This window comes from Mobula hypostoma, chromosome 1 (genome assembly GCF_963921235.1).
Source record: "Mobula hypostoma chromosome 1, sMobHyp1.1, whole genome shotgun sequence".
NCBI classification, from domain to species: domain Eukaryota; kingdom Metazoa; phylum Chordata; class Chondrichthyes; order Myliobatiformes; family Myliobatidae; genus Mobula; species Mobula hypostoma.
The window spans coordinates 179,305,792-179,329,568 of record NC_086097.1 but is presented as its reverse complement, the minus strand read 5'-3'; the positions used below and the strand labels follow the sequence as shown (position 1 = coordinate 179,329,568).

Sequence of the window (23,777 nt, the reverse complement as noted above, 5' to 3'; positions counted from 1 at the left end):
ATCCTCCACCGCACCGGTGTCCAACCTCTTTTTATACCTCATATCATCTAATCCAGGCAACATCTTGGCAAGTCCTGATGAAGGATGTCAACCTGAAATATTGACCATCTGATAGCCTTCATAGATGCTGCCTAACCCCGAGTTCTTCCAGAACCTTCTATGTTCATCCCAGTGAACCTCTTCTGCACCCTCTCCAAAGCCTCCACATCCTTCCTACAGTGGGGCGACCAGAACATAAGTGTTTTACAATCAGACAATTTAACCAGATTTTACAATCTAATCCAGTTTTTTAAAGCTGCAACATAACTTCCTGACTCTTGAACACAAAGCTTCAACTGATAAAGGCAAACATGCTTTGATGCTGTATTGACACATGCAGCCACTTTCAGTGAGTTATGGACTCGGCCCTCTCTAACAGATACCCTCAAAGGGATGAGTGGTTTCTTTCTGTGCTGCACGATTCCACGAGGGAGAGGAGAGACACAGGTAGCCCATCTCCACTACCGATTAGCTAGCGGTAGAGGCTGAGCCAATTTAGGCTGTTTTTCCTGAAGTGTAGGAGGCTGAGAGGAGATCTGATAAGAGACTTTTCAAATTACACGAGGCATAGACATGGTAGAACGTCAGTGTCTCTTTTTCCACTGTGCTGAACACTAGAGTAAGGGTGCCACAGTAGCGTAGTGGTTAGCTCAACACTATTCGAGCTCGGGGCATCAGAGTCGGGAGTTCAATCCCAGTGTCCTCTATAGGAGTCTCTGTAAGCCTTCCCCATGGAATGTGTAGGCTTTCTCTGGGTCCTCTGGTTTCCTCCGACAATCCAAAAATACAGAGAAAAGCATTCTGACTGGTTGCATCCAAGTCTGGTGATTGTAAGTTATCCCGTGACCTGATTAGGTTTAAATCAGGGCTGTCAGGGGCTCCTTCGCAGTGTGACTCGAAGGGCCAGTAGGGCTTATTCAGCTCTGTATCTCTAAATAAAATAATTTTCAATTGGAATTGATTTACTATTGCACATGTACCGTGACACAGTGAAAACCTAGTCTTGCGTACTATTCACACAGATCAATTCATTACACAGTGCATTTGGGAAAACAATAACAGAATGCAGAATAAAGTGTTACAATTATAGAGAAATTGCAATACAGGCAGACAATAAGGTGCAAGATCATAGCAAGGTAGATTGTGAGCTCAACAGTCCATCTTATAACAGTAGGGTAAAAGCTCTCCTTGACCCTGGTGATATGTGCTTTCAGGCTTTTTTATCAGGTGAGGGGGGAAAGTTTAAAGTTTATGAGATATTTTTTAAATACAGGGAGTGGTGGGTACGTGAAATGTGTGACCAGGTGAGATGGTAGAAGCAGATCCAATATAAATATTTGAGAGGTATTTAGACAGCCACATGAACAGGCAGGGATCATACACAGGCAGATGAGATTGGTTTAAATTGGCATCACAGTCAGCACAGATATGTTGGGCTGAAGGGCCTGTTCCTGTGCTGTACTGTTCTACGTTCTAACACTGCAGTGTGGAGGGTCCATGAAAATCCTAGACTGGGGAGCACTCCATGCTGATAATACCAACCATTAGACCAGAGCTGAGAACTGGCTGTGCTGTGGGTACAAAGACAACATGTACCCAACACAGGGCATCAACAGCTTGGAAGATCTGTACCGAGACCAACACACAGAAGTAATCACAAAGACGACAGCCAGCGGCTCTGCTTTATTAGGAGTTTGAAGAGATCTGGCATGTCACCAGAGATTTGTACAGACTTCAACAGGTGCAGGTGTACAATGAAAAGCATTCTGACCGGTTGCGTCAAAGCCCGGTATGGAGGCAGGTTCGCAAACGGCTCCAGAGGGTTGTAGAGCACAGCATCGCAAACAGCTGCAGAGATTTGTAATGCACAGCACCGCAAACGGCTGCAGAGGGTTGTAATGCACAGGATCGCAAACGGCTGCAGAGGGTTGTAGTGCACAGCACCGCAAACGGCTGCAGAGATTTGTAATGCACAGGACCGCAAACGGCTGCAGAGGGTTGTAGTGCACAGGATCGCAAACGGCTGCAGAGGGTCGCAGTGCACAGGATCGCAAACAGCTCGGGCGGTTGCAGACTCAGCCAGCTTCGTCACAGGCACATCCCTCCTCACCATCAAGGGCATCTTCTAGAGGCAGTGTCTCAAGGCGGCATCCAATGAAGGACCCTCACCGTGCGGGATACACCCCCTTCTCATTACTACCATCAGGGAAGAGGTATAGGAGCATTGCGGGCACAGTCAATTATTCAGGAACAACTTCTCCTCCACCATCAGATTTCTGAATGGTCTATGAACACCACCTCATTATTCCTCCTTCACGTTATTAGTTTTATAACCTACGCCTTGCACTGTAATGCTGCCGCAAAACAGATTTCACGACGTTTGTCAGTGATTCTGATTCACTTTAACACTGAAGACAAGGGCAGCCACACACTGAACAAAAAACAGACCCCTAGGGGAACTTAGCGGGTCGAGCAGAACCTGTGGTGGTAGAGAAATGATTGATATTTTGGAATGAAAACCTGCGTCAAACCTCAAACTGAAGCATCTGCTGCCCGTTTCTCTGCACAAATGTTTCCTGACCTGCCAAGTTCCTCCAATAGTTTGCTTATTGCTCCACATTCTAGCATTTGCAGAACGTGGTTCTCCAAAAGATGTAAGTGTAGTTGTGAAAAACTTCATTACCTTTTATAAACTCCGGACCACCAACCAGGGAGAGCAAGTTGGAAACCTCCTTCTCCACCTTCTGATGGCAGCTCTGCACCGTCTGTGAGTAGAAGATAGAACAATGAACAGCAATGGACAACCTCTGTCCTAATGGACACATCTACACAAGTCATGACGTGAAAGGCACCTGCTACCAGGGCTGTCGGTCTAACAGACTTGGTTCTGTAGTAGATCCTATTGCCTGAGTGATGTGAGGTTTCAAGTCTCCACTCGAGATACTTCAGCAGGAAACCAAGATTCAGAATTAGAGTCAGGCCTATTGCCACTGACTTAGACGATGTAAACTTCACCTCAACGCAGAGTGCTACTCCCTGCAGATCCACTCATTACTTGTGTCGTACTTTTTGTGGCGGCCTAAAATTACTATAAATTACAAAATACATAAATAGTGCAAAAACAACAGGATTGGCGAGGTAATGTTCATGGGCCATTCATAATCTGACAGCAGAGGGAAAGGACTGCTCCTGAATCACTGAGTGTTGGTCTCAGGCTCCGGTACCTCCTCCCTGATGGTAGCAATGAGAATAAGGAAAGTCCCAGCTGGTGAGGGTATATATGCCCCCTTCTTGAGTCACCACCTCTTGAAGTTGCTCTTGATGGTGTGGGGGTGGGGGGGTGGAACTTGTGATGGACCTGGCTAACTCTACAAACCTTCGCAGTCCCTTGCTATGCCAGACATTGAAGCCTCCATATCAGGTCGTAATGCAACCGGTCAAAATGCTCTCCACTGTACATCTGTAGAAATGTGCAGGTCTTCAGTGACCTACCAAATCTCCTCAAAAGAGCCACTGCATCACGACTGCATCAATACACTGGGCACGGGACAAATCCCTGAGATATTAACACCCAGGAAATTAAAGCCACTCACCCTATAAAAAGCATACACAAGTTTAATGTTTTTGAATTGTAGAATCTAGTGCACTTGCTCGACTGAGTGAAAGTGAAGGACACAGAGAGACCACAGTCCCGATTCCTCAGACTGATGGAGTGAGTGCAGGGAGAATGCGTTCTCACATGGGGGAAGTGTATCTGAAGGATTTTCAGTCTAAGGAAGCTACCACAAAACTCAAGAGGAATTCAGTCGAAACCCCCTTCCTGTATCACAGCTTGGTATGGAATCAGAGGGATCTTGATCAGCTGGGTTGGTGGGCCAAGGAACAGCAAATACGAGTTTAAACACGAGACGCTGCATTTTGGGAAGAAAAATTGGGGCAGGGCTTCCACAGTCAATGGTGGTGTCCCAGGGAGTATTGTAGAACAGAAGGCCCTAGAAGTACAAGTACATGGTTCCCTGAAAGTGGCACTCAGGTAGACAAAGTGGTGAGGAAGGCTTTTGACTCACTGGGCATCAATCAAGGCACTGAGTTGGGAATGGCGGAGAGAATGAGAGTGAGGGTTGGGAATGGTGGAGAGAATGAGAGTGAGGGTTGGGAATGGTGGGGAGAATGAGAGTGAGGTTTGGGAATGGTGGGCAGAATGAGAGTGAGGGTTGGGAATGGTGGGGAGAATGAAAGTGAGGGTTGGGAATGGTGGGGAGAATGAGAATGAGGGTTGGGAATGGTGGGGAGAATGAGAGAGAGGGTGAGGGTTGGGAATGGTGGAGAGAATGAGAATGAGGGTTGGGAATGGTGGGGAGAATGAGAGTGAGGGTTGGGAATGGAGGGGAGAATGAGAATGAGGGTTGGGAATGGTGGGGAGAATGAGAGTGAAGGTTGGGAATGGTGGGGAGAATGAGAGTGAGGGTTGGGAATGGTGGGGAGAATGAGAGTGAGGGTTGGGAATGGTGGGGAGAATGAGAGTGAGGGTGAAGGTTGGGAATGGTGGGGAGAATGAGAGTGAGGGTTGGGAATGGTGGGGAGAATGAGAGTGAGGGTGAGGGTTGGGAATGGTGCGGAGAATGAGAGTGAGAGTGAGGGTCGGGAATGGTGGAGAGAATGAGAGTGAGGGTTGGGAATGGTGGGGAGAATGAGAGTGAGGGTTGGGAATGGTGGGGAGAATGAGACTGAGGGTTGGGAATGTTGGGGAGAATGAGAGTGAGGGTTGGGAATGGTGGGGAGAATGAGAGTGTGGGTTGGAAATGGTGGGGAGAATGAGAGTGAGGGTGAGGGTTGGGAATGGTGGGGAGAATGAGAGTGAGGGTTGGGAATGGTGGGGAGAATGCGAGTGAGGGTTGGGAATGGTGGGGAGAATGAGAGTGAGGGTTGGGAATGGTGGGGAGAATGAGAGTGAGGGTGAGGGTTGGGAATGGTGGGGAGAATGAGAGTGATGGTTGGGAATGGTGGGGAGAATGAGAGTGAGTGTTGGGAATGGTGGGGAGAATGAGAGTGAGAGTGAGGGTTGGGAATGGTGGGGAGAATGAGAGTGAGGCTTGGGAATGGTGGAGAGAATGAGAGTGAGAGTGAGGGTTGGGAATGGTGGGGAGAATGAGAGTGAGGGTTGGGAATGGTGGGGAGAATGAGAGTGAGGGTTGGGAATGGTGGGGAGAATGAGACTGAGGGTTGGGAATGTTGGGGAGAATGAGAGTGAGGGTTGGGAATGGTGGGGAGAATGAGAGTGTGGGTTGGAAATGGTGGGGAGAATGAGAGTGAGGGTGAGGGTTGGGAATGGTGGGGAGAATGAGAGTGAGGGTTGGGAATGGTGGGGAGAATGCGAGTGAGGGTTGGGAATGGTGGGGAGAATGAGAGTGAGGGTTGGGAATGGTGGGGAGAATGAGAGTGAGGGTGAGGGTTGGGAATGGTGGGGAGAATGAGAGTGATGGTTGGGAATGGTGGGGAGAATGAGAGTGAGTGTTGGGAATGGTGGGGAGAATGAGAGTGAGAGTGAGGGTTGGGAATGGTGCAGAGAATGAGAGTGAGGGTTGGGAATGGTGGAGAGAATGAGAGTGAGGGTTGGGAATGGTGGGGAGAATGAGAGTGAGGCTTGGGAATGGTGGAGAGAATGAGAGTGAGAGTGAGGGTTGGGAATGGTGGGGAGAATGAGAGTGAGGGTTGGGAATGGTGGGGAGAATGAGAGTGAGGGTTGGGAATGGTGGGGAGAATGAGAGTGAGGGCGAGGGTTGGGAATGGTGGGGAGAATCAGAGTGAGGGTTGGGAATAGTGGGGAGAATGAGAGTGAGGGTTGGGAATGGTGGGGAGAATGAGAGTGAGGGTTGGGAATAGTGGGGAGAATGAGACTGAGGGTTGGGAATGGTGGAGAGAATGAGAGTGAGGGTGAGGGTTGGGAATGGTGGAGAGAATGAGAGTGAGGGTTGGGAATGGTGGGGAGAATGAGAGTGAGGGTTGGGAATGGTGGAGAGAATGAGAGTGAGGGTACACGATGGTGGGGAGAATGAGAGTGAGGGTTGGGAATGGTGGGGGAATGAGAGTGAGGGTGAGGGTTGGGAATGGTGGGGTGAATGAGAGTGAGGATTGGGAATGGTGGGGAGAATGAGAGTGAGGGTTGGGAATGGTGGGGAGAGTGAGGGTGAGGGTTGGGAATGGTAGGGAGAATGAGAATGAGGGTTGGGAATGGTGGAGAGAATGAGAGTGAGGGTGAGGGTTGGGAATGGTGGGGAGAATGAGAGTGAGGGTTGGGAATGGTGGGGAGAATGAGAGTGAGGGTTGGGAATGGTGGAGAGAATGAGAGTGAGGGTACACGATGGTGGGGAGAATGAGAGTGAGGGTTGGGAATGGTGGAGAGAATGAGAGTGAAGGTACACAATGGTGGGGAGAATGAGAGTGAGGGTTGGGAATGGTGGGGGAATGAAAGTGAGGGTGAGGGTTGGGAATGGTGGGGAGAATGAGAGTGAGGGTTGGGAAAGGTGGGGAGAGTGAGGGTGCGGGTTGGGAATGGTGGGGAGAATGAGAGTGAGGGTTGGGAATGGTGGGGAGAATGAAAGTGAGGGTGAGGGTTGGGAATGGTGGGGAGAATGAGAGTGAGGGTTGGGAATGGTGGGGAGAATGAGAGTGAGGGTGAGGGTTGGGAATGGTGGGGAGAATGAGAGTGAGGGTTGGGAATGGTGGAGAGAATGAGAGTGAGGGTACACGATGGTGGGGAGAATGAGAGTGAGGGTTGGGAATGGTGGGAGAATGAGAGTGAGGGTTGGGAATGGTGGGGGAATGAGAGTGAGGGTGAGGGTTGGGAATGGTGGGGAGAGTGAGGGTGAGGGTTGGGAATGGTGGGGAGAATGAGAGCGTGGGTTGGGAATGGTGGGGAGAATGAGAGTGAGGGTGAGGGTTGGGAATGGTGGGGAGAATGAGAGTGAGGGTTGGGAATGGTGGAGAGAATGAGAGTGAGGGTGAGGGTTGGGAATGGTGGGGAGAATGAGAGTGAGGGTGAGGGTTGGGAATGGTGGGGAGAATGAAAGTGAGGGTGAGGGTTGGGAATGGTGGGGAGAATGAGAGTGAGGCTTGGGAATGGTGGGGAGAATGAGAGTGAGGGTTGGGAATGGTGGGGAGAATGAGAGTGAGGGTTGGGAATGGTGGGGAGAATGAGAGTGAGGGTTGGGAATGGTGGAGAGAATGAGAGTGAGGGTGAGGGTTGGGAATGCTGGGGAGAATGAGAGTGAGGGTTGGGAATGGTGTGCAGAATGAGAGTGAGGGATGGAAATGGTGGGGAGAATGAAAGTGAGGGTGAGGATTGGGAATGGTGGGGAGAATGAGAGTGAGGGTTGGGAATGGTGGAGAGAATGAGAGTGAGGGTTGGGAATGGTGGGGAGAATGAGAGTGAGGGTTGGGAATGGTGGGGAGAATGAGAGTGAGGGTTGGGAATGGTGGAGAGAATGAGAGTGAGGGTGAGGGTTGGGAATGGTGGGGAGAATGAGAGTGAGGGTTGGGAATGGTGGGCAGAATGAGAGTGAGGGTTGGAAATGGTGGGGAGAATGAGAGTGAGGGTGAGGGTTGGGAATGGTGGGGAGAATGAGAGTGAGGGTTGGGAATGGTGGGGAGAATGAGAGTGAGGGTTGGGAATGGTGGGGAGAATGAGAGTGAGGGTGAGGGTTGGGAATGGTGGGGAGAATGAGCGTGAGCGTTGGGAATGGTGGAGAGAATGAGAGTGAGGGTACACGATGGTGGGGAGAATGAGAGTGAGGGTTGGGAATGGTGGGGGAATGAGAGTGAGGGTGAGGGTTGGGAATGGTGGGGAGAACGAGAGTGAGGGTTGGGAATGGTGGGGAGAATGAGAGTGAGGGTTGGGAATGGTGGGGAGAGTGAGGGTGAGGGTTGGGAATGGTGCAGAGAATGAGAGTGAGGGTTGGGAATGGTGGGGAGAATGAGAGTGAGGGTTGGGAATGGTGGAGAGAATGAGAGTGAGGGTGAGGGTTGGGAATGGTGGGGAGAATGAGAGTGAGGGTTGGGAATAGTAGGGAGAATGAGAGTGAGGGTGAGGGTTGGGAATGGTGGGGAGAATGAGAGTGAGGGTTGGGAATAGTGGGGAGAATGAGAGTGAGGGTTGGGAATGGTGGGGAGAATGAGAGTGAGGGTTGGGAATAGTGGGGAGAATGAGAGTGAGGGTTGGGAATGGTGGGGAGAATGAGAGTGAGGGTACACGATGGTGGGGAGAATGAGAGTGAGGGTTGGGAATGGTGGGGGAATGAGAGTGAGGGTGAGGGTTGGGAATGGTGGGGAAAATGAGAGTGAGGGTTGAGAATGGTGGGGAGAATGAGAGTGAGGGTTGGGAATGGTGGGGAGAGTGAGGGTCAGGGTTGGGAATGGTGGGGAGAATGAGAGTTAAGGTTGGGAATGGTGGGGAGAATGAAAGTGAGGGTGAGGGTTGGGAATGGTGGTGAGAATGAGAGTGAGGGTTGGGAATGGTGGGGAGAATGAGAGTGAGGGTTGGGAATGGTGTAGAGAATGAGAGTGAGGGTGAGGGTTGGGAATGGTGGGGAGAATGAGAGTGAGAGTGAGGGTTGGGAATGGTGGGGAGAATGAGAGTGAGGGTGAGGGTTGGGAATGGTGAGGAGAATGAGAGTGAGGGTGAGGGTTGGGAATGGTGGGGAGAACGAGAACGAGAGTGAGGGTTGGGAATGGTGGGGAGAATGAGAGTGAGGGTTGGGAATGGTGGGGAGAATGAGAGTGAGGGTTGGGAATGGTGGGGAGAATGAGAGTGAGGGTGAGGGTTGGGAATGGTGGGGAGAATGAGAGTGAGGGTTGGGAATGGTGGGGAGAATGAGAGTGAGGGTTGGGAATGGTGGGGAGAATGAGAATGAGAGTGAGGGTTGGGAATGGTGGGGAGAATGAGAGTGAGGGTTGGGAATGGTGGGGAGAATGAGAGTGAGGGTTTGGAATTGTGGGGAGAATGAGAGTGAGGGTTGGGAATGGTGGGGAGAATGAGAGTGAGGGTTGGGAATGGTGGGGAGAATGAGAGTGAGGGTGAGGGTTGGGAATGGTGGGGGGAATGAGAGTGAGGGTTGGGAATGGTGGGGAGAATGAGAGTGAGGGTTGGGAATGGTGGGGAGAATGAGAGTGAGGGTACACGATGGTGTACCAGTCCAGTGTCTCCTTTGTCATGGATGGTGCCGAATTTCACTGCAGATCCTTTCAAAATCACAAGCAAAGAGATAATTATTGACAAGAGGAGGAGGAAGCTGGAGGTAAATGAGCCAGTCCTCAGTGGAGGATTGGAGGTGGAGAAGGTCAGTAACTTTAAATTTCTTTTGTCAACATATCATATTGACGTAGTTAAGCTTTTTCCATTCAGAGTGGGGAAGATTCAAACAAGAGGACATGGGTTGAGAGTTAAAGGGCAAAAGTTTAGGGGTAATATGAGGAGGAACTTCTTTATTCAGAGAGGGGTAGCTGTGTGGAACGAGCTTCCAGCAGAAGTGGTTGAGGCAGGTTCGATGTTGTCATTTAAAGTTAAATTGGATAGATATGTGGACAGGGAAGGAATGGAGGGTTATGGGCTGAGTGCAGGTCAGTGGGACTAGGAGAGGGTAAGAGCTCGGCACGGACTAGAAGGGCCGAGATGGCCTGTTTCCGTGCTGTAATTGTTATATGGTTATATCAGAGGATCTGTCCTGGGACTAGCACTTACAGTAAGTGACATCACAAAAAAGGTATGACAGCATCTCTACTTTATGAGAAGTTTTGTCACAAAACACCTTGACAAACTTCTGCAGATGCACAGTGGAGTGTATCCCAACTGGTTGCATCACAACCTGATATGGAAACACCAATTCACAGGAATGGAAAAGATCTCCGGAAAGTGATAAATACAGCACAAACCATCACGTGTGAAGCTCTCCATACCATTGAGTACACTTAAATGGCTTCATCACCATCTGGTATTGAGGGGTCACTGTCGAGAATCGGAAAAGGCTGCAGAAAGTTGTAAACTCAGCCAGCTCCATCATGGCCCAGACACTCACTTTCAAGGACACTTTACAACTCACGTTCTCAGTACTTTTTTTCATTTGCAGAGTTTACCTTCTTTGTTGTTCGTCAGTCTTTGTTTATGTATGCTTTTTTGTGGATTCTATTGTATTTCCTTATTCTTATGTAAATCCCAGCAAGAAAACGAATCTCAATCTAGTACATGGAAACCTGCACGTACTATGATAATAAATTTAACTTGAACATTCAGAAATGAGGAGGGGGGCATTTATGAGGGAAAGGCACAAAGGAACCACAGCAGGTGCCACTGAAGCTTTTTACAAACACTGACAGCTGGAGCAACATGTCGTAACTGGAGTTGGTTTCTGCCAGTTGTACCGTTCAATTCAAACACTCCTTGATCTACAGATATTTTCATCTCGGACAAGCATTGTTCATCTGTATTTGTGTGGGGAAGACGAGGTTGTGGTCATCACTGAATCATGGCTGAAGGACGGTTGAAGTTGGGAGGCGAATGTGCATCGTATCAGAGGGATAGGAAGGTAGGCAGAGGGGGAGGCGTGGCTCTGCTGGTAAAGAATGGCATCAAATCAGCAGAAAGATGTGAAAGGAGAAAGGAAGATATTGCATCCTTGTGGGTTGAGTTAAGAAACTGCAAGGGTAAAAGGACCCTGATGGCAGTTATATACAGGCCTCCCAACAGTAGCGGAGATGTGGACCACAGATTACAACAGGAAATAAAAAACGCGCATCACAAGGGCACATGGAAGATTTCAACATGCAGGTCAATTGGGAAAATCAGGTTGTTAATGGATCCCAAGAGAGTGAAGTTGCTGATTGTCTATGAGATGGCTTTTTAGAGCAGCTTATCATGAGCCTGCTAGGGGATCAGCTATACTGGGTTGGATGTTATGTAATGAAGTGGAGGTAATTAGGGAGCTTAATATGATTGAGTTCAACTTGATATTTGATAGAGAGAAAGTAAAGTTTAACGTAGCATTATTTCAGTGGAGTAAAGGAAATTACAGTGGTATGAGAGAGGAGTTGGCCAAAGTAAATGGTAAGGAGATGCTGGCAGGGATGACAGCAGAGCAGCAATGGCGTGAGTTTCTGAGAAAAAAATGAAGGTACAAGATAGATGCATTCCAAAAACAAAGAAATACTCAAATAGCAAAATAGAACAACCGTGGTTGACAAGGGAAGTCAAAGCTTATGTAAAATCAAAAGAAAGGGTAAAAACAAACAATGCAAAAACTAGCGGGAAGACAGATGATTGTGAAGCTTCTAAAAACCTACAGAGCACAAAAAGAATCATTAGGAGGGAAAAGATGAAATATGAAAGCAAGCTGGCAAACAATATCAAAGTGGATAGTAAAAGCTTTTTCAAGTGTGTAAAAAAAAAGATAAGATTGAATGTAGGACCACTAGGCAATGAGGCTGGAGAAATATTAACAGAGGAGAAGGAGATGGCAAATGAACTAAATGAGTATTTTTCATCAGTCTTCACTGTGGAAGACACTAGCAGCGTGTCAAATGTTGAAGGGTGTGAGGAGAGAGAAGTGAGTGCAGTTACTATTACAAGGGAGAAAATGCTCAAAAGCTGCGAGTCCTAAGGGTACATCAGTCACCCGGACCAGATGAACTGCACCCTAGGATTCTGAAAGTGATAGCAGTAGAGATTGTGGAGGCATTAGTAATGATCTCTCAAAAATCATTGGAATCTTTTAAATGTCACACCACTCTTTAAGAAACATAGAAAACCTATAGTACAATACAGGCCCTTCGGCCCACAAAGCTGTGCCGAACATGTCCTTACCTTAGAAATTACCCAGGGTTACCCATAGCCCTCTATTTTTCTAAGCTCCATGTACCTATCCAGGAGTCTATTAAAAAACCTCATCATATCTGCCTCCACCACTGTCGCCGGTTAGCCCATTTCACACCACTCTCTACGTAAAAAACTTACCCCTGACATCTCCTCCATACCTACTTCCAAGCAGCTTAAAACTGTGCCCTCTCGTGTTAACCATTTCAGCCCCGGAAAAAAGCCTCTGACTATCCACATGATCAATGCCTCCCATCATCTTATACACCTCTATCAGGTCACCTCTCATCCTCCGTCACTCCAAGGAGAAAAGGCCCAGTTCACTCAACCTATTCTCATAAGGCATGCTCCCCAATCCAGGCAACATCCTTGCATATCTCCTCTGCACCCTTTCTATGGTTTCCACATCCTTCCTGGAGTGAGGCGACCAGAACTGAGCACAGTACTCCAAGTGGGGTCTGACCAGGGTCCTATATAGCTGTAACATTACCTCTCGGCTCCTAAACTCAATCCCACGGTTGATGAAGGCCAATGCACCGTATGTCTTCTTAACCACAGAGTCAACCTGCACAGCCGCTTTGAGTGTCCTATGAACTCGGACCCCAAGATCCCTCTGATCCTCCACACTGCCAAGAGTCTTACCATTAATACTATATTCTGCCATCATATTTGACCTATCAAAATGAATCACCTCACACTTATCTGTGTTGAACTCCATCTGCCACTTCTCAGCCCAGTTTTGCATCCTATCAATGTCCCGCTGTAACCTGTGACACCCTCCACACTATCCATAACACCCCCAACCTTTGTGTCATCAGCAAATTTACTAACCCATCCCTCCACTTCCTCATCCAGGTCATTTATAAAAAAGAAAGGAGGAAGGCAAAAGAAAGGAAATTATAGACCTGTTAGCCTGACCGCAGTGGTTGGGAAGATGTTGGAGTCAACTGTCAGGGATGAGGTTGTGGAGTACTTGGTGACTCAAGACAAGATAGGACAAAGTCAGCATGGTTTCCTTAAGGGAAATATCTTGCCTGACGAACCTGTTGGAATTCTTTGAAGAGATTACAAGTAGGATAGATAAAGGGGATGCAGTGAATGTTGTATATTTGGACTTTCAGAAGGCCTTTGACAAGGTGCCTCACATGAGCCAGTTTACCAAGTTAAGAGCCCCTTGTATTACAGGAAAGTTACTAGCAATGGCTGATTGGTAGGAAGCAGCAAGTGGGAACAAAAGGAATCTTTTCTGGTAGGCTGCCAGTGACGAGTGGTGTTCCACAGGAGTTGGTGTTGGGACCACTTCTTTTTAAGCTGTATATCAATGGTTTAGATGATGGAATAGGTGGCTATTTTGCCAAGTTTGCAGATAGTATGAAGATTGATGGAGGGACAGGTAGTGTTGAGGAAACAGGTAGGCTGCAGAAGGACTTAGACAGATTAGGAAAATGGGCAAGGGACTAACAATGAAATACAATGTTGGAAATTGCAAGGTCGTGCACTTTGGTAATAGTAGTAAATGTGCAGACTATTTTCTAAATGGGGTGGAAAATACAAAAATCTGAGATTGAAAGGGACTTCAGAGTCCTTATGCAGAACACTCTAAAGGATAACTTATAGATTGAGTTGGTTGTGAGGAAGGCAAATGCAATATTAGCATTCGTTTCAAGAGGTCTAGAATACAAGAGCAGGGATGTGGTACTGAGGCTTTATAAAGCACTGGTTAGGCCTCACCTTGAGTATTGTGAACAGTTTTAGACTCATCTAAGAAAAGATGTGCTGGCATTGGAGAGGGTTCAGAGGAGGTTCATAGGAATGATTCAGGGAATGAGAGGGTTAACATACGAGGTACTGTTTGATGGCTCTGTTGTCTGTACTCGCTGGAATTTAGAAGGATGAGGCAAGATCTCATTGAAACCTTCTGAATTTTGAAAGGCCTAGACAGAGTAGATGTGGAAAGGATGTTTCCTGTGGTGGGGGTGTCTCAGAGAAAAGGGACCAGCCTCAGGATAGAGGAGTGTCCATTTAAAACAGAGATGCAGGGAAATTTCTTTAGCCAGAGGGTGGTGAATTTGTGGAATTTATTACCACAGGCAGCTGTGGAGGCCAGAGCTTGATAGGTTCTTCATTGGACATGGCATCAAAGGTTATGGGGAGAAGGCCAGGGAGTGAGGCTAAGGAGGGAATAAAAAAGGATCAGCTATGGTTGAATGGTGGAACAGACACGATAGGTCAAATGGCCTAGTTCTGCTCCAATGTCTTATGGTCTATCAGATTCCACCATCTGCATTTTTTTGTCACATCCATCTCTCCCCTCCCAGCCTCTGTCACTATTCCCACTCTCTCCTCCTCCATCTGCCTATCCCAACTCCTCACCTGGATCCACCCATCACCTGCCACCTCTTTATACCAGCTACCTTCCCTCTATCTTTTAGTGCAGATGGAGGGTCTCGATCAGAAATGTCAAACGTCCATTTCTCACCACACCCCACCCCAGCACCTCCTCAGATGCTGCCAGCATCTGCAATCTCATCTCCAACATAAACTAGCCTTGCCAGGTTTTGAAAATGAATTAGAGGGGGAAAAAAAGGCAACAATATTCAGAAATCTGATGGAAACCTGCAGATTGATTGGTTAATTTGCTGCTGTAAATGGCCCACAAAGAAACACTGGAACAGCTAATTCAAAAATAGAGCAAAGACGGAGTGTAAAGTAATGTATTTTGGGAAATTTAACCATGGTAAGATATGCAAAATAAACACCAGGGCCCTGGGGAGTGTTGTAGAAGAGGGAGGCCTTGGATGTATCCAGTTCCCTGAAAGTGGTGATACAAGTAGACAATGTGTTGTGGGAGGGAGTTGGTAGGCTGGCCTCTATTGGCCAAGGTAACGAGTATTGGTATATCACGTCACAGTTGTATAAACGTTAGTTGACTGCACTTGGAAGCATCGGGTACAGTTCTGGTCACTATGCTATAGGAAGGATTTGATTCAGTTACCAAGAGTGTAAAAAAGATTCACAAAGACGTTACCAGGACAGAAGAGCTTGAGTTAGCAGAGAGGATAGATAAACTGGTACTTTCTGCACTGGTGCAAAGGAGGCTGCGGGATAACATGATAGAAACACGTACAATTATGAGCAGAATAGAGAAGGTAGTTCGTGGCTGTTTCCTGTGCTTAGAGTATGTAAAACAAGAGGGAATAAGTTTTATCTGAGAGGGAGGTTCAAAAAAGATGGGGGCAGTAGAGCAGTTGGTATCTGGAGCGAGTTATCAGAGGAGGTGATGGAGACAGAAACAGTAACATTTGAGATGCATGTGGACAGGTAACTGAATGAACAGGGGATAGAGGGATTCAGAATTCGTTCAGGATTAAGATAGGCATGACAAGGTGGGCTGAAGGGCCTGTCCGTGATGGTACTTTAACCAGAAGATGACAGAGAAATCTGAAAGCACTTACTGCCAGGCTCAAGGGCACCTTATACCCTGCTGTAATCAGACAACTGAATGGTTCCCTGGTACGATAAAATGGACACTTGACCCCACAATTTATCTCGTTATGATTGGTCAAGAAGGTTCAGTCACTTGATATTCACGCTGGGGTAATAAATTAAATTCAACATTGCTTTTGTGAGTGAAGCCCGAGTGTGGTAGTAGATGACTGCTTCTCTGAACCGTATCAATGATTTGGATGAGAATGTGGTTAACTGGATCAGCAAATTTGTGGACAACAGCAAGTTTGGTGTCATAATGGACAGTGAAGAAAGTTTTCAAAGTCTGCAGCAGGATCTGGGCCAGCTGGAAAAATGAAGTGAAAAATGTCAGATGGAACTTAATGTAAACAAGTGTGACGTGTTACCCTTTGGGAGGACAAACCAAGGTAAAACAGTAGGGCGTTGCGGAGTGTGATAGACCGGAGGGATCGGGGAGTATAAATCGCTAATACCCTGGGGGATAGAAAAGGCATGTAAAAAGGGCAATGTTGTGATAATCATGGGAGATTTCAATATGCAGATAGATTGGGAAAATCAGGTTGGTGCTGGATCCCAAACGAGAGAATTTGTAGAATGCCTACGAGATAGCTTTTAGGAGCAGCTTGTGGTTGAATCCACTAGGGGATCAGCTATTATGGATTGGGTGTTGTGTAATGATTAGGGAGCTTAAGGTAAAGGAACCCCATTATTAAGAGTGATGTTTTGGGGTACTTCGAGTAAATGGCAGGATACTTGGTAGTGTGGAGGAGCAGAGAGATCTGGGGGTACATGTCCACAGATCCCTGAAAGTTGCCTCACAGGTAGATAGGGTAGTTAAGAAAGCTTATGGAGTGTTAGCTTTCATAAGTCGAGGGACAGAGTTTAAGAGTCATGATGTAATGATACAGCTCTATAAAACTCTGGTTAGGCCACACTTGGAGTACTGTGTCCAGTTCTGGTCACCTCACTATAGGAAGGATGTGGAAGCATTGGAAAGGGTACAGAGGAGATTTACCAGGATGCTGCCTGGTTTAGAAAGTATGCATTATGATCAGAAATTAAAGGAGCTAGGGCTTTACTCTTTGGAGAGGAGGAGGATGAGAGGAGATATGATAGAGGTGTACAAGATAATAAGAGGAATAGATAAAGTGGATAGCCAGCACCTCTTCCCCAGGGCACCACTGCTCAGTACAAGAGGACATGGCTTTAAGGTAAGGGGTGGGAAGTTCAAGGGGGATATTCGAGGAAGGTTTTTTTACTCAGAGAGTGGCTGGTGCGTGGAATGCACTGCCTGAGTCAGTGGTGGAGGCAGATACACTAGTGAAGTTTAAGAGACTATTAGACGGGTATATGGAGGAATCTAAGGTGGGAGGGGGGTTATATGGGAGGCAGGGTTTGAGGGTCGGCACAACATTGTGGGCCAAAGGGCCTGTAATGTGCTGTACTATTCTATGATGATGAAATGGGCCATAGTCAGTATGGTTTTCTTCAAGGAAAATCTTACTTGACAAATCTGTTTGAATTCTTTGAGGAAATAACAGGCAGGATGGACAAAGGAGAGTCAGTGGATGTTGCTTATTTAGATTTTCAAAAGGCCTTTGACAAGGTGCCACACGAGGCTGCCCAACAAAATAAGAGCCCAAGGTATTTCAGGAAAGGTACCAACATGGAGAGAAGATTAGTTGATTGGCAGAAAGCAAAGAGTGGGGATAAAGGGGGCCTTTCCTGGTTGGCTGCTGATGACAAGTGGTGTTCCGAAGGGGTCAGTGTCGTGATTGCTTCTCTTCACATTACATGTCAATAATTTGGATGAAGGAATGGATGGCTTTGTGGCCAAGTTTGAGGACGTCTTGAAAAGGACCCCACTCCAGGCCATCAGAAAACTGTCTCCAACACCTTCACCAACCTCATCTACTCTGGAGAACCACATCCACTGCCGCCAAGCTCATAGTTCCCTTACCTCTCATTGCTCACTTCTACCTCCTACCCAAGATCCACAAACCTGCTTGTCTGAGTAGGGCCTCTGTCTGTCTGCTCCTGCCCCACTGAACTCGTACCTCCTTCAGTTCCTTCCACTTTCTCTAGACTCCAGGGGTAGCCATGGGTACCCGCATGGGCCCAGCTTCACCTGCCTTTTTGTTAGCTATGTAGCAAGTCCATGCTTGAAGCCTTTCCTGGTAATCCTTCTCAGCTATTCCTCCATCACATTGACATCTGCATTGGGGCTGCTTCATACGTCAATACTGAGCTCATCAATTTCATCAACTTTGCCTCCAGTTTCCACCCTGCCCTTAAATTCATTTAGTCCATTTCTGACACCCCCTTCCCCTTTCTCTATCTGTCTGTCTTCATCTCTGGAGACCATCTCTCGACCAACATCTTTAATGAACCTACCAACTCCCAAGGTTATCTTGACATTGCCTCTTCCCAACCATGTCTCCTGTAAAAATGCCATTCCCCTTTCTCAATTCCTTCATCTCCACCACATCTGTTCCCAAGATGCGGCTTTCCTTTCCAGGATATTAAAGATGCCCTCCTCCTACAAAGCCCCAGTTTCCCTTCCTGCACCATTGACGCTGCCCTCACCCACATCTTCTCCATTTCCCAGACATGGCGCTCACCCCATCTTCCCGCCATTTTAATACTGATGGAGTTCTTTTCATCCTTACCTACCACGCATCGGCCTCTACTTCTGTCATTCTCCACAACTTCCACCATCTCCAAAAGGATCCTACCACCAAACGCATCTTTATCTCTCCCCTTCTCTCTGCTTTCTGCAGGGATCCCTCCTTCCACCCCCCCCCCGTGATTCCCTTGTTTGTTCGTCCCTCCCCATTAATCTCCCTCCCAGCAGTTAACCCTGCAAGCAGTCAAAGTGCTGCATACGCCCATACAACACTTCACCTGCCAATCTGCTGGGGGTGTCTATTGTGTCTGGTGCTCCCAATGTGGTTTCCTCTACACTGGTGAGACCCTTTGTAATTTGGGGGACCACTTCTTCGAGTACCGCCACTCCATCCCCCAAAAGTGGAATCTGCCAGTGGCCAAGAATTTAATTCCCATTCTGACATGTCAGTCCATGGTCTCCTCTTATACCACATTAAGGCCACCCTCAAGGTGAAGGAGCAACACCTTTATTTCCATCTGTTTAGCCTCTAACCTCATGGCATGAATATCGATTTCTCCTTCCGGTAAGAAAAGTTTCCCTCCCCCTCCTATCTTCTCTATTCCCACTCTGGCCTCTTACCTCTTCTCACCTACCTATCACCTTGCCCCGAATCCCCTCCTCCTTCCCGTTCTCCTGCGGTTCACTCTCCTCTGTAATTGGGTTGCTTCCTCTCCAGTCCTTACCTTTCCTACCCACCTGGCTTCAGCCGTCACCTTCCAGCTACCCAACCTCCCCTCCCCCCACCTTTTTATTTTGGCATCTTTCCCCCTTCCTTTTCAGTCCTGAAGAAGGGTCTCGGTCCAGAACGTTGAATGTTTACTCTTTTCCATAGATGCTGCCCGAGTTCCTCCAGTATTTTGTGTGCGTATTGCTTTAGATTTCCAGCGTCTGCAGAATCCCATGTGTTAATAGTAAGCCAATACCAAAATGTACTAATGACAATGAATTGACCTCTATGGATGGTATGGAAGGCTTGATTTTCATTATTTATTTATTTAGACATATAGCAAGGAATAGGCCCTTCTGGCCCTTCAAGCCACGCTGCTAGCAACCCACCAATTCAACCCTAGTCTAATCACTGGATGATTTACAATGACCAATTAACCTCCTATCCAGTAGGTCTTTGGACTGTGGGAATAAATCGGGGCATCCAGAGTAAACCTATGCATTCTGTGACGGGGACATACAAAAGCCTCACAGAGGATGCTGGGATTGAACTCCGAACTGCAATAACATCGCACTAACTGCTTTAATACTGTGCTGCCCACTGCACCTCAGTACATGGGACAATAATAAACCAATTTACCCATATGACAGTGTTGTGAAGTGAGCACGGACTTCCCTGCTTCTCTCCGATGTGCTGCTACATTTGTCCACTAGAGGGGGAGCGTGAGCAGGTATCAGCAGCACAGTGCATGACGACTAACTGGCTACCTGCTGACCTGTAGCAGGGGCACTTGCTTCACTGAGGTCATTCGATGTCAGCTGCTTGATTGGGATCTTCCAACCCACACCCACTGACAGTAACAAGTAGCAAAGGCTGCAGAGATATACAGAGCCTATAAAAAGTATTCACCCACCTTGGAAGTTTTCATGTTCTGTTGTTTTACAACATTGACTCACAGTGGATTTATTTTTTTTGACACTGATCAACAGAAAAGACTCTTGTGTGAAAGTGAAAACAAATTTCTACAAATTGGTCTAAATTTATTACAACTATTTAACACAAAATAATTACGCACCTCCTTCAAGTCAGTCTTTAGTAGATGCGCCTTTGGCAGCAATTACAGCCTTGAGTCTGGGTGGATAGGTCTCTATCAGCTTTGAACATCTGGACACTGCAATTTTCACCAGTTTTCTTTACAAAACTGCTCAAGCTCTGTCAGATTGCATGGGGATCATGAGTGAATAGCCCCTTTCAAGTCCAGCCACAAATTCTCAATTGGATTGAGGTGTGGACTCCGACTTGGCCACTCCAGGACATTAACTTTGTTGTTTTTAAGCCATTCCTGTGTAGATTTGGCTTTATGCTTGGGGTCATTGTCTTGCTGGAAAACAAATCTTCTCCCAAGTCACCACTCTCTTGCAGAATTTCCTTCAGGATTTTCCTGCATTTTGCTGCATTCATTTTACCCTCTACCTTCACAAGCCTTCCAGGGCCTGCTGCAGTGAAACATCCCCACAGCATGATGCAGCCACCACCATGCTTCACGGTAGGGATGGTGTGTTTTTGATGATGTGCTGTGTTTGGCTTACACCAAACATAGTCTTCAGTCTGATGGTCAAAAAGCTCAATTTTTGTTTCATCAGACCACAGAACCTTTTCCAGCTGACTTCAATGTCTCCCACATACTTTCTGGTAAACTCTAGCCGAGATTTCATGTGAGTTTTTTTTTCCCAGCAGTGGCTTTCTCCCATTAAGCTGTGACTGGTGAAGCACCCGGACAACAGGTGTACATGCAGTCTCTCCTATCTCAGCCACTCCAGAGTTGTCATAGGTGTCTTGGTGGCCTCCCTCCTTCTAGTATCTATCTCCTTAGTCGTCCTTTTCAATAACCTTTTCGCAGAGTTGCTTGGAGTGTTCTTTTGTCTTCATGGTGTAGTTTTTGCCTGGATACTGACTCGCCAGCAGTTGGACTTTCCATATGTACTACAATCAATCGAAACACCTGGAGCACACAGGTGATCTCCATTTAACCAATCATGTGACTTCGAAAACCAGTGGTGATTTGGTGTGTCATATAAAGGGGGTGAATACTTATGCAATCAATTATTTTATGTTTTATATTTGCAATTAATTTGGATCACTTTGTAGAGATCTGTTTTCACTTTGACACGAAAAAGTCATTTTCTGTTGATCAGTGTCAAAAAAGCCAAATTAAATCCACTGTGATTCAATGCTGTAAAACAATAAAACATGGAAACTTCCAAGTGACAGGGAAGGGAGGGTGCTGCTGAGGTATGTGGGGGAAGGGTGAGTGGAGGACAGGGAGTGATGTCACTGGAAAGGCCAGCATTTATAGCAATAGGCACAAAATGCAGGAGGGAGTCAGGTCAGGCAGCACTGTGGAGGGAAATTAACAGATGATGTTTCGGGTCGAGACTCTTCACCACAGGGCAGACAATTTAGCCCACTGATTTTGCTCCACCATTCTGTCCGGGCTGATTTATTTTCCCTCTCAGCACTATTCTCCTGCCTTGTCCCCTGATCTTTGACGCCCTTACTAATGACTACTACTACATCGACTCAGGCCTAGGGGGCCGGCGTTGGGCACGATGACGGACCCTCCACTTCTCCCTCTCCCTCATCAGTGTGTTCAGTTCATCCACATTAGCCGCGCCGCTGTCTTCTAGGAGCGTGTTGACCATAGTCTTGGGAGGGCGCCCAGGGTTCATCCTCCCGTGCTTCGATGACTAGGCTGGCAGGTAGCTCGGGGTGGCGTAGACGGTGCCTCGCTAGGTGCAGTCTTCTCACCTCGATTTTAGTGGTGAGCATCGGTAGGTAGGTAAGGAGCTTAAACTGCCACACAGTTTGCTTCCTTTTACCAGCCAAGGCATCAAGTACGAGCAGACAGATTGTGCTGGGACTGTGGAAAGCATCAATGAAGCCACGACTGTATACAGCTCTGGACACCAGTCAGAATCTTACTGCCAGAGTAGAAATGTCATGTACTCGAGGACACACATTCATGGTGAGGGGGGAAATTCAAAGGAGAAGAATGGGAAAGAAAAGTTTATTTTTTAAATGTGTGGCAGCTAGTTGGAACGGGCTGTCAGGGTGGTGGTGGAGACAGATACAACAGAGGGGCTTACAAGACGGACTCATGAATAAGCAACGATGGAGGAAGAATACTGATCACGTGCAGGCACAAGGGAATTAGTTTCATTCAGTATCACGTTGGACCGAAGGACCTATTCCTGTACAGTGCCATTCTGGCTGCACTGGACAATCAGCAAAAGAGCTTCGCCAGATTGGAGCCAGGACTGAGAGCTGTAACTATGAGTCAAATCTCAAATGTGAAGCACCCACTTCCCTCAGTACAGGGGCTGGGTGCTAGGGCGAAGAGAGCAAGAGGGATGAAGTGATTGGCAGGATTAGAGAGAAAGGGATAGGATTTACCACCTCTCACCCCCGAGAAGTCTGGAACTCACTGCCAGAAAAGGGGGAGAAAATTACCACCCTCACCCCCCCCAAATAAGTCTAGAACTCACTGCTGGAGAAGGGGAAATGATTTACCACCCTCACCCCTCTCCAGTTAGTCTGGAACTCACTGCTGGAGAAGGTGGGAGAGGTATCTGCCCCGACACAGAATAGGATGTGGTCTGAGAAGTGAGCTGTACAGTGGGTGGGGTTAGATTACAGGAGCCTGAAGACCCACACTAAACAATTCAGGAATATCTTCTTCCCCTCTACCATCAGATTTCTGAACGGCCCATGAACACATGAGCACTACCTCGTTATTCATCTTTTGCAGGATTTATTTAATTTTTGAAAGTTATGGTAATATTTATGTCTCGCAATATACTGCTGCCACAAAACAACAAATTTCACAACATATATCAGCGACCCCAAACCAGATTCTGATTCTCTTTGAATGGGATGGACACAATGGGCCAAAGAAACTCTTTCCTGTGTTGCCAAATTTCCTTTGTTTCTTTCCTGGAGACTAGTTTTGTACCCCTGGCTTCTTGATCAATGGGTCAGAGGCAACAAGCACTCACAACCCAACACATATAAAAGTTGCTGGTGAACGCAGCAGGCCAGGCAGCATCTATTGGAAGAGGTACAGTCGACGTTTCAGGCCGAGACCCTTCCTCAGGACTAACTGAAAGAAGAGCTAGTAAGAGATTTGAAAGTGGGAGGGACTCACAACCCAAAGCTACTCTCCATCTCTCCCCCAACCCTCCAAGAATATTCCTGTGATGACCAGATCCAGGTGAGTGAAGACATGCCCTCTTCCCATTGGAGGCACGGGAACCTGAAGACCCACACGCAACATTTCAGAAACAGTTTCTTCCCCTCAGCAATCAGATTTCTGGACAGTCAATGAATCAACCCATGAACACTACCTCACTAATTTCCCTGAAAAAAATAGTCCTGAAGAAGGGTTTCTGCCTGAAAAGTTGTCTGTTTATTCATTTCCATGGATGCAGCCTGACCTGCTGGGTTCCTCCAAAATTTTGTCTCTCTCTCACAATTTGTTGCTCTCTTTTGCATTACGTATTTAATTCGTTTACACATACAGTACTTCTCATTGCGTTTTATATTTTTTATGTACTACTGCTGCAAAACAACAAATTTCACAACATACTGTGCGCCAGTGATATTAAACCCAATTCCAGTCTGCTTCTGGTTCCACTGTCTCTACACCACGTCCCATTTATCCCGAACTTTCCCAAACCTTCCTGGCTCAGAATGCACCAATGCCTGGGCTCAGATCCCTTTCATATACTTCGTATTTCCTTAAGATACACTCAGAGGCCACTTGGCCCATCAAGTCAATGCCAACCCACAGAGACCTCCCCCTGCTAATTTTCCCTGCAACCTATTCTTCTTCTAACTTCATCCTTCTCCCCCACCCAGTTAGCTTCACCTATCACCTTCTTCCTTGTACTCCTTCCCCTCTCCCTACCTTCTTATTCTGACTTCATCCCCGTTCCTTTCCAGTCCTGATGAAAGTTCTCAGCTCAAAAGCGATGGAGGATGAGAGATGACCTGATAGAGGTATATAAGATGATGAG

At 47.2% G+C, this 23,777-nt stretch overlaps 1 protein-coding gene across 3 annotated transcripts in view; it reads right to left on the bottom strand.

Moving 5' to 3' along the window:
• osbpl1a (oxysterol binding protein-like 1A) overlaps positions 1 to 23,777 on the bottom strand; it is a 264,088-nt gene that overhangs the window by 175,482 nt on the left and 64,829 nt on the right. For all 3 annotated transcript variants that reach the window (XM_063060473.1, XM_063060482.1, XM_063060490.1), the window contains one exon: positions 2,723 to 2,804. In XM_063060473.1, coding sequence (XP_062916543.1) covers positions 2,723 to 2,804 — 82 coding nt within the window. The remainder of the gene's footprint in view (positions 1 to 2,722; positions 2,805 to 23,777) is intronic.